At 43.5% G+C, this 11,862-nt stretch overlaps 1 protein-coding gene across 1 annotated transcript; it reads left to right on the top strand.

Annotated features, from left to right (window-relative positions):
• Positions 1-10,177: 10,177 nt before the first annotated feature.
• On the top strand, positions 10,178-11,122 carry LOC142303051 (olfactory receptor 5B12-like). The gene has a single exon (XM_075344147.1). It carries the CDS (start codon positions 10,178-10,180, stop codon positions 11,120-11,122), a length of 945 nt encoding a protein of 314 aa, XP_075200262.1.
• Positions 11,123-11,862: the final 740 nt, after the last annotated feature.

The raw sequence follows: 11,862 nt of genomic DNA, 5'->3' as shown, positions 1-11,862 counted from the left end.
TCTTACAATCCTCTCTATATATAGATGAGGCCTCATAATGAAATAGCTTTTGGGGTCAATAATCTATTGGGATCCCCAAAAGTTCCAAAGATGAGAGTTGGGTCAAAATGAAAATTCTTCCCTATGGCACCCTACAAAAACCTAACATCTTATCTCATGATTCCTACATATTGGAGTCTCGTACAATGGTGGTGACTATGAGTCATGGCTTTTCAAAAAGGGTTGAATTTGGGCTTTGCCTGAAGAGGAGGAAAATAAGACTAACACCCCAACCCAAAATTTTCTCTTTATGGCAAGGTCTGATCGCTGAAAATTACTGGCCGAAAGCTTACGTCAAACTATAATTTTACTAGAAGTACCCCTGGAAGTCACTATAATGTGAGTGTATTTACGGTCCATGTTGAGGAACCTCAGTCTGTGAAGTCTGCGAGAGTCACTGGCTCAGGTAGATAGCTCCAATACAGATCAGAGGAGATGGAGAACAATCACCCGTCCTACATGTTTCTGTGGGAAGAGGCATTGTTCCTTGTTTTAGAGATGGGGTCCCCAATGAGAGGGGTACATGTCATGAGAATCTTTAAGAATTGAAGGCTTAGACTAAGGGATTCTAAAAACTTTCACCGGAGCCGTGTAAAGGGAACCTTTACAGCAACATGTGGAGATTGTATGGCTTCGTGAGGGATGAAGCATATCATGATATTTACCAACATTATTCATACTTTTAAGGATGAAAGAAGACTCAAGTCCCACCTAAAGTCCCACCTGGAAACTTGCCAAAATCCGCTCAAGATCACCCCAAAGTAAAATGGGTTATTCTGACCTTCAACAGACACAATTGTTTTGAATTAAAAAAAATGTGATCTGTCTCGACAAATTGAGGACTCTCGATAACTAGGCTTCATTTTTTCCATTACTTTGCCAATATAGTACATGAGCCCAAGTGCCGGCTTGTTATTCTCCGAGCTCGTCCTCTCTCACTGGGACATAATCACTAATTGGTTTGTTTTCTAAATTATAATCATTTTTATTCATTGTTTTAGTGTTGGAGATAATTATCCTCATGGGTCATTGGGTTTCACATAAAAGCAAGTCCTCAAAATAGAAAAAAAAAAGACATCACATGGATCCCATATATCTGACAGCGATGCATCTGACTGGTACGTGGTCAATGTCAATCTCCTACAGGAATATTCACTGAACTCAGGGCTGAAATCTGAAGCTGTCAGGACCAGATATTTTTCTGCATCGCCCAGAGAACATCAGCCATACTAGTTGAAAGGGGCACTAAAGATGGCCCGACCCTCAAGCTTGTGAGCACCAAGACTGGAGTTGTTTAGGACCATCATTTAGACATTCTAGGTCACCATTTTTTTTTTACTACCTACAGTGCCTTGAAAAAGTATTCATACCCTATAACTTTTTCTACATTTTTTCTGCACTTCACTCATAGACTTAAATGTATGATATAAGGAATTTCTGTGACACCAGCACCAAGTACAAGTATTTGTGAAGTGTGAAGGAAATCATTCCTGGTTTTCTAAATATTTTATACACAGAAATTTGATAATTGTGATGTGCATTTTATTCAGCCTCCCCCCGTCCACTCCGAGTCAATACTTTCTAAGACCACCTTTTGCTGCAGTTACTGCTGCAAGTCTTTTGGGGTCTGTCTCTCCAGCTTTGCACATCTAGAGGTGACATTTTCCCTTTCTTCTCTCGCTCAGTGAGATTGGATGGAGACGTCTGTGACCAGCAGTTTTCAAGTCTTGTCACGGATTTTCAATGGATTTGAGTCTGGACTGTGACTCGGCCGCTCACACACGGGAATATGCTCTGATCTGATCCCTCCATTGTAGCTCTACAGGATGTTGAGGGTCATTGTCCTCCTGGAAGGTGAACCTACACCCAGATTTCATGTCCTCTGCAGCTTCTATCAGGTTTTAGCTCCATCCATCTTCCCACAACTCTGTCCAGCTTCCCTGCCCCTGCTGAAGAAAAGTCTCTCCACAGCAGGTGACTGTGGAGATGGGATTTTCAGTGCAGTGTAAGCTTTCTGCCACGCATGGCATTTTGTATTTAGCCCAAAAAGTTCTCCATTGGTCTCATCTGACCAGAGCTCCTTTTACATATTGTTTCGTTCCCTACATGGTTTTTCGTAAACTCCAAACAGGACTTCTTATGGCTTGATTTGAAAAATGTCTTTCTTCTTACCGCTCTTCCATAAAGGACAGATTTTTGGAGTATACGACTAAGGCCGGGGTCACACTATTGTTTATTCTCTCATGCGAGAGAATCGTTGCTAATATGCTCTGATCCGAGTTTGACCCATGTATCATTTTACTGTGATCTTGAATTGGAGCTCAGGTGAGGAGAAGATGGAGAACTTAATTTCTTTGTCTTCTCCATTATTTGTATCGGTGTATGTTGGACATTCGAGTGCAGTCAAATGTTTTACATGTACTATAAACTTGAATGGGTGCTCGCCATCCAATATACGCTGCCAATCGCAGCATGCAGCTATTTTTTTTTCTCATGTTGAATCGGCATGAGGAAAAAGCTCTGGTCGGCAATGCCCCTAGTATAACATTGGGTCTAGTGCTACTTGAAAAAACATTGGATAATACTTGGACATATTATACGCTCATGTGAGTGATTACTAATAGTTGACTGGTAGACAGATTCTCCTCCTAAGCTGTGATCTCTGCAGCTAAACCATGGGCCTCTCAGCTCTTCACTCATTAGTGCCCTCCATCTTGGGATATCAGCTTCGGTGGATGCCATGTCTTGTCTTGTAGGTTTGCAGTTTTACTGTACTTTTTCCACATTTGGATGATGGATTGAACAGCACTTCGTGAGATGTTCAGAGCTTTGGCTGTTTTCTATAACATAAAACTGCTTTCTTCTTCTCCTCTTTATCCCTGACATGTCTGGTGTGTTCCTTGTTTTTTATGATGATGCTTGATCCTGACCTGTCTGATGGCTTTCTTGGTTTTCATGATGCTGTTTTATCCCTGACTTTTCTGGTGGGTTTCTTGGTCTTCATGATGCTGTTTGATCCCTGACCTGTGTGGTGGGTTCCTTGGTTTTCATGATGCTGGTTGATTCATGACCTGTCTGGTGGGTTCCTTGGTTTTCCTGATGCTGGTTGATCCCTGGCCTGTCTGGTGGGTGGTTGATTTTCATGATGCTGGTTGATCACTGACATGTTTGGTGGGTTCCTTGGTTTTCCAGATGCTGGTTGATTCATGACCTGTCTGGTGGGTTCCTTGGTTTTCCTGATGCTGGTTGATCCCTGACCTGTCTGGTGGGTTCCTTGGTTTTCATGATGCTGGTTGATCCCTGGCCTGTCTGGTGGGTGGTTGATTTTCATGATGCTGGTTGATCCCTGACCTGTCTGGTGGGCTCCTTGGTTTTCATGATGCTGGTTGATCCCTGACCTGTCTGGTGGATTCCTTGGTTTTCATGATGCTGGTTGATCCCTTACCTGTCTGTTGGCTAGCTTGGTTTTTATTATGATATTTGATCCCTGACTTGTCTGCTGGGTTTCTTGGTTTTCATGATGCTGTTTGATCCCTGACCTGTGTGGTGGATCCCTTGGTTTTCATGATGCTGGTTGATTCATGACCTGTCTGGTGGGTTCCTTGGTTTTCATGATGCTGGTTGATCCCTTACCTGTCTGTTGGCTAGCTTGGTTTTCATTATGCTGTTTGATCCCTGACTTGTCTTGTGTGTTTCTTGGTTTTCATGATGCTGTTTGATTCCTGACCTGTGTGGTGGGTTCCTTGGTTTTCATGATGCTGGTTGATCCCTTACCTGTCTGTTGGGTTCCTTGGTTTTCATTATGCTGTTTAATCCCTGACCTGTCTAGTGTGTTTCTTGGTTTTCATGATGATGTTTGATTCCTGACCTGTCTGTTGGGTTCCTTGGTTTTCATGATGCTGGTTGATTCCTGATGTTCTCACAAAAACCTCTGAGGCCATCACAGAACAGCTGTAGTTATACTGAAAAGGAATCACCCAGGAGGAGGGAATGTACTGATTACATGACTTCTGGGGGCGACTATTCACTCAGTATTTTATTTAAGAGATGAGACTACAGGGAGTGAATACAAATGCACCTCACAATTTTCAGATTTATATTTTTAAAATCTTTAGAAAACCAGGAATAATTTCATTTGCACTTCACAATTACTTGCACTTACTGTTGGTATGACATAAAATCCATATAAATTTAAGTTTCTGGGTGTAACGTGAAAAACTTTGGAAAAGTTCATGGCATATGAACAGTGATGAGCGAATACTAAATATTCGGGTTCAGATTATTTGTATCGAATCCCTAGTACTATTCCAGTACTTCCATGGAGGAAGGAAGGAAACCGACCGCAACAGCTTCAGTGCCGGAAAAACTTTATTATAGTTGCAGGTGCATTATAAAAGCAGCAAGACGGGACCGAGATGCAAGATCCCTCACCTTAGAAACCTTGTCCTCAGGTGAGGGATCTTGCATCCCAGTCCCGTCTTGCTGCTTTTATAATGCACCTGCAACTATAATAAAGTTTTTCCGGCACTGAAGCTGTTGCGGTCGGTTTCCTTCCTTCCTCCATGGATGTATTTGGACTTTCTCCTTTCCCGACCAGCACGCTCTGACCGGACCCTCTCTGAGCTGGGAGCTGCCTTCTAGACACGTGGACTTACCGCACAAGGTAACTCAGGTGGTTTGTGTGGTGCAGGATTCATTTCTACTGTTACTGCTACTATTCCAGTATTTGTCCCAAATAACAAACCTAATGCACGTCAATGGGGAACCCAAGCATTTTTCTGGGAAATCTTCAAGAGAAATGCTCGGGTTCCTATTGACTTGCATTAGGTTCGTTACACGAGTCCTGATGAATACTGGAATATTACAAGGTATTCAGTACGAATAATCTGAACCCGAATATTTTAGTATTTGCTCATCACTGGATATGAATACTATTTTGAGGCAATGAATATACGGCTTTTGGTTAAATGTTAGTATTAGTTAAGCACTGTACGATGGTATCTCTATAATGTAGCTTTGCATTGGACTTGGTAGCAGAGGCTTTGGCATAGTTGTTTGGCCAACTTATCGAACTCCTACCATCTAATTTGATGGATAAAAAGAATCAGTATGGTAACAACTCCACTTTATGACATCCACCGTACGGAGGAGGCCACTAACAAGAACCATCCCCCATGTGAGCTGGACCATGTTGGGAATACTGATGTATCAGGTGCTCATTAATGAAGCCTTCTTGAACTTCCCACTATCTAGGATTAGTGATAGGAGAGCTCATTAATTTGGGGAGGTTACGCGTTGTCTCACAGGAAAGACATAAGTATTACTGTGATGGGGTATGCGGCAGAGCAGTGAGGGACGCCAGGACGAGGAACAATCCAAAGGGCTTTATTGGAACCACAAAGATAAACACCAAACAAATATAAATCCTTAAAGTCTGCAAGGAGTCCACAACAAAACAAAAGATCCAGGGGCACCGCCTGGTATTCTGATGCCAGGGAAAATAGGGCAATGGTCCTTATATGAGTTCCTTAAGTCCAACAGGGTGAACAACAAAACACAATCCCACGTGACCACTGATCTCCAATCTTTAACAGTCCATACACATACATGTAGTACATACAGGCACTAGGATCTAGCCTCAGCTATAGATCCGAGTCCTTCTCCAACTGAGATCCAACTAACTGACTAACATTTGTCTCATTGTTCTCCTCTCCTGGGATCAGCCCCTTAGGTGGGCAGAAGGGCCCACCTCCCCTGGACATTTGATACATGAAGGGATTCTAGACGTCCTGGCTCTATTCTGTCTACCAAGTTGTGGATTGGAGGAGACCCATGCTGAGAAGAACAAACAATCCCCCACCAGTAGTACATACAGAACAGTCAAGGAGAGACAGACTATTACACCATGAGCACAGGCGGGGGAGGGACACACTGTTACAACCCCTAGTTATAAAGAAGTTTCTAGAACACAGTCTCCAGGGATGGTGTATTAGGGAAGCCCCCTGCAGAGGGGAACAAAGACAGCCAAGCAACCTACATGACCATAGATTGCATAGAGTACATGAATACAGGCCGGGGGGTTGGGGAGGGACACATCGTCACAATGATCAATTCTCCATCATGCACCAAAAAAACTTGCCTCATTGGACAACCCCAAACCAGATTTCCATCATGCCCCTATATCAATAACTGATGTAATAATAATAATAATAATCTTTATTTCTATAGCGCCAACATATTCCGCAGCGCTTTACAATTCAGGAGGATCATATACAGTTAGGTCCAGAAATATTTGGACAGTGACACAATTTTCGCGAGTTGGGCTCTGCATGCCACCACATTGGATTTGAAATGAAACCTCTACAACAGAATTCAAGTGCAGATTGTAATGTTTAATTTGAAGGTTTGAACAAAAATATCTGATAGAAATTGTAGGAATTGTCACATTTCTTTACAAACACTCCACATTTTAGGAGGTCAAAAGTAATTGGACAAATAAACCAAACCCCAAAAAAAATTTTTATTTTCAATATTTTGTTGCGAATCCTTTGGAGGCAATCACTGCCTTAAGTCTGGAACCCATGGACATCACCAAACGCTGGGTTTCCTCCTTCTTAATGCTTTGCCAGGCCTTTACAGCCGCAGCCTTCAGGTCTTGCTTGTTTGTGGGTCTTTCCGTCTTAAGTCTGGATTTGAGCAAGTGAAATGCATGCTCAATTGGGTTAAGATCTGGCGATCGACTTGGCCATTGCAGAATGTTCTACTTTTTTGCACTCATGAACTCCTGGGTAGCTTTGGCTTTATGCTTGGGGTCATTGTCCATCTGTACTATGAAGCGCCGTCCAATCAACTTTGCGGCATTTGGCTGAATCTGGGCTGAAAGTATATCCCGGTACACTTCAGAATTCATCCGGCTACTCTTGTCTGCTGTTATGTCATCAATAAACACAAGTGACCCAGTGCCATTGAAAGCCATGCATGCCCATGCCATCACGTTGCCTCCACCATGTTTTACAGAGGATGTGGTGTGCCTTGGATCATGTGCCGTTCCCTTTCTTCTCCAAACTTTTTTCTTCCCATCATTCTGGTACAGGTTGATCTTGGTCTCATCTGTCCATAGAATACTTTTCCAGAACTGAGCTGGCTTCATGAGGTGTTTTTCAGCAAATGTAACTCTGGCCTGTCTATTTTTGGAATTGATGAATGGTTTGCATCTAGATGTGAACCCTTTGTATTTACTTTCATGGAGTCTTCTCTTTACTGTTGACTTAGAGACAGATACACCTACTTCACTGAGAGTGTTCTGGACTTCAGTTGATGTTGTGACCGGGTTCTTCTTCACCAAAGAAAGTATGCGGCGATCATCCACCACTGTTGTCATCCGTGGACGCCCAGGCCTTTTTGCGTTCCCAAGCTCACCAGTCAATTCCTTTTTTCTCAGAATGTACCCGACTGTTGATTTTGCTACCCCAAGCATGTCTGCTATCTCGCTGATGGATTTTTTCTTTTTTTTTTCAGCCTCAGGATGTTCTGCTTCACCTCAATTGAGAGTTCCTTAGACCGCATGTTGTCTGGTCACAGCAACAGCTTCCAAATGCAAAACCACACACCTGTAATCAACCCCAGACCTTTTAACTACTTCATTGATTACAGGTTAACGAGGGAGACGCCTTCAGAGTTAATTGCAGCCCTTAGAGTCCCTTGTCCAATTACTTTTGGTCCCTTGAAAAAAAAAAAAAGAGGAGGCTATGCATTACAGAGCTATGATTCCTAAACCCTTTCTCCGATTTGGATGTGAAAACTCTCATATTGCAGCTGGGAGTGTGCACTTTCAGCCCATATTATATATATAATTGTATTTCTGAACATGTTTTTGTAAACAGCTAAAATAACAAAACTTGTGTTACTGTCCAAATATTTCTGGACCTAACTGTACAAACAAGTAACAGTTATAGAAATACAATATTTAGAGGAAAAAAAGAAAAAACACAACCCTGCTCGTGAGAGCTTACAATCTACAATGAGATGGGGGGGGAGGCAAGGTTCAAGTGTTTATTTACAGTGACAATCCAGCCATCTCATGGAAATGGGGCTGGATAATGGTTTCCTGGACCAGTGGGCCAGAGCCTTGAGATGCCTTTGTGTGCCATGAAGTTTGATGTGGAGTTATGTTGTGAGAAGTTGTAGAGGGACTATGTGAATTGAAACTGATTAGGGAGTGTGATAGGCCGCCCTAAAAAGATGCGTCTTTAGGGTGCGTCTGAAGCTGAGTAAGTTGGGATTTGTCCTAACTTATTGGGGTAGAGCATTCCAGAGGGTTGGTGCAGCTTGGAAGAAGTCTTGGATCCGGGAGTGGGAGGTTCGAATTAGTGTGGATGTTAGTCGAAAGTCGCTTGCAGAGCGTAGAGAACGGGTGGGGTGATAGACAGAGAGGAGGGTGGAGATGTAGGGGGGTGCCGCACTGTGGAGAGCTTTGAGGGTGAGAACAAGCAGTTTGAATTGGATCCTGTGAAATATGGGCAGCCAGTGCAATGACTGGCACAGAGCAGAGGCATCCAAGTAGCGGTTGGCCAGATAGGTGACCCTGGCTGCTGCATTAGGGATGGACTGTAGAGGGGAGAGTCTAGTTAGGGGGAGACCAATTAATAGAGAGTTACAGTAGTCAAGGCGAGAGTGGATCAGGGCCACGGTGAGGGTTTTTGTCGTTTCCATAGTGAGAAAGGGGCGGATTCTAGAGATGTTCTTGAGGTGCAAGCGGCAGGAGCGGGCAAGAGATTGTATGTGGGAGGTGAAGGAGAGATCAGTGTCAAGTATAACGCCTGATGTTGAGGCATTTGGTATTTACCTTCTTGGGCTTCCTGATTTCTCATGTCCATGGCTATAACACAGTACATTTTTGGGATTATGATTCTTGTGGAACCAATGGGCTCCACCTCAGAACACAGAAATGACCAAATCCACAAGGACTGCTCAAGACAAGAGAACCTGGCACCAGGTTTTTCCCTTATGAGCTGCGGCCATCACCTGTGAGCCCTTATATACAGCATTCTAGAACACTGTGTAGAACGTAGAAAAACACCTTTTATAATACTCACCTGGGGGGGAGGTCCGGTCCGGTACGATGGGTGTCACCGCTCTCTGGTTTGGCGCCTCCTCTCTGCGGTGATCTCCGTCCTCCTGTACTCTAGTGCGCATGAGCAGGTAGTCTTTATTCTTTTCTAGCGCCTGCGCATTACAGTACTTTGTTCTACCCTCAACATGGCAGATCAAAGTGCGCATGTGGAGGACCACAATGGAGCCCTCACTGTGAATGACACCGGACACACCATGCACATGAGGCTGGGCAGGAGGATGGAGGTGCTGGATCTAGAGCAGAGACACCCTTTGGACCGGACCGCCCTGTAGGTGAGCGTTATAAAAGTGTTTCTTATGTTCTAGGGCACGGCCTGAGCTCTTATATACAGTATTCTAGAATGCTGTATATGATCCTGACTGGTTCTGGCCGCAACTCGTAAGGGAAAAACCTGGTGACCGGTTTCCTTTAATTATTAGTTATGACAGTCCTGGTTATTCCTGAACAGTAACATGAACTGGACCTGAAAAGTGGTAGCAAAATCAAGCCCCAAGTCATTTTGGGTGCATTTCCAAGATACTGATAAGTTTGACATTTTTTGGTCCTCAGAACTCTACTTTCTGCTTTCTACCACCTATCCTTTCCTTCTTCTGCCATTCAGATATCCGCGTAGCAGATGTTTGCTTGTAAAATATCATAAAGTGTTTAATACAGATGTGAAATCCAAAGTGACATTGGAAATTATTGAGTAGGACATGGTGGATGACATGAAAATGGTAGTAAGCGCTCAATGTCAAGTAGCAGCTGCAAAAGCTGAAAAGCTGAATTACTGTTTATCACACAATTTATTAATAAATATAATAATGGCACCATGAATGAAGTTGGTTTTAGCGCCTTTTTTCTAAGACGTCAGATATGTTTGAGGACGTTCTTCCATCTTCAGTTTCTTTCATGTTTGTTCTTCTTTTTCAGATTGTTCACACCTTTGACATCCTTATAGATGTCTCATACAACCTTTTGCCTTAATTTTTATGCACTTTCTAATCTGTGTAGAAACCATAAATAATGGAGAACAATACCGGGAGTCAGGTGGCCATGCTTGTGTTCTCTGGACTGACGGATAACGAGGAGCTCATCCCTTTCCTGTTCGCCTTCTTCTTATGTATTTATCTTCTAACTATTGTGGGTAACATCGGCATCATAGCTCTGGTCTATCACACCTCCAGACTCCACTCGCCCATGTACTACTTCTTGAGCTTCCTTTCTCTTGTAGACGTCTTCTACTCCTCCGTCATCACTCCGAAAATGTTCTCTGACCTGATCTCGGAGAGGAAGGTCATCTCATTTAGTGGTTGTGCTCTCCAATTCTTCTTCTACGCAGCTCTGGGAGGAACAGAGACTTTCCTTCTGTCCACCATGTCCTATGACCGATACATTGCTGTCTGCCACCCGCTCCATTATATGTCTATAATGACCAGGAAGAAATGCTCCTCTATGGTGATCTTTTCTTTCTCCGTTGGCTTCTTGCAGTCTTCGATACAGACTATTTGTGCATTCAGTCTTCAGTACTGTGGCTCAAACCTCATTGACCACTTCTACTGTGACATCCCACCACTGCTCACCCTGTCCTGCTCTGATACCTTTCATTGCACCATGGTGACTATCTTTATGGTGGCCCTATGTACGGTCACGTCCCTGCTGACAATCCTCCTCTCATATCTGCTCATATTTGTATCGGTTCTGAGAATGAGATCCAGCGAGAGCAGAAGAAAAGCCGTCAGCACCTGCTCCTCTCATCTGATGTGCGCCTCGGTCTTTTACGTGACGGTTTTCTTCACCTACTTACGTCCTCCTTCCAACGTCTTTACAATCCAAGACAAAGTGGCCTCAATCTTCTACGCTGTGGTGACCCCAATGCTCAATCCTCTTGCCTATACTTTGAGGAACCAAGAGGTAAAAAGGACAATTGGCCAAGTGGTGCGTAATGTTACAGTCAAAGGATTTTTGTAAACTTTTCACATAGAAAGAAAATTAGACTAGTAGCCAAAGTCATGGAGAACATTTGATAGCATGGGATTTTGGACGTTTAATGTCTCATAACATCAGATTTATTTTTTAAAATAACATAAAATTATTCAGAATAAATATTAAAAATTTGACAACAAATATATCAGAGTTTCTTTTCCCGCAGTGGATCTTCTCCAAAATTCTCCTGAAAAAAGGGCATTAAAAATTCATGGAAAACTCTTCCAATTTATTTCTATAAGAGATCTACTGTGAAAAGACACCAGGTGCAATTAGCAACTAAACCACCAGGTGTCGTTAAAATACAACCAAAAAGGATATACTAGCAGAAACCCTAGGAGGAGCAGAACCCAGGGGAGAGTAATCAAAACAGACCGAGGTTGATGCACAGAGAGGGAACGTCATGACAAAAGGGGGGAAGCGAGACCGTGTTAGAACAAGCCGAGGTCAGTAAACCGAGGAAGTCAGTCAGAGGATAAGGAAGGGAAAGGACAACAGAGATGGGAAAGAAAGGAGGAGGGTAAGACAGCAGGTGGTCTATGGAGGGAGTTGGGCAATACACCGGGCAGGCAGAGACAAGGAGGTGAGATGAGGGGGTCACATGGAGGTCAGGGAAAGCAGACACAGGCGGAGGTAGGCAGTTAGGAGGGCTGGAGGAGGGGAGCAATAGCTGGACAGGATCAGGGAAGACACAAGCAAAGCACCAGCCGAGCAATAACCGAAGC

Source organism: Anomaloglossus baeobatrachus, chromosome 4 (assembly GCF_048569485.1).
Source record: "Anomaloglossus baeobatrachus isolate aAnoBae1 chromosome 4, aAnoBae1.hap1, whole genome shotgun sequence".
NCBI lineage: Eukaryota > Metazoa > Chordata > Amphibia > Anura > Aromobatidae > Anomaloglossus > Anomaloglossus baeobatrachus.
The sequence above is the reverse complement of the archived record's forward strand: the minus strand, read 5'-3'. Positions and strand labels throughout refer to the sequence as shown.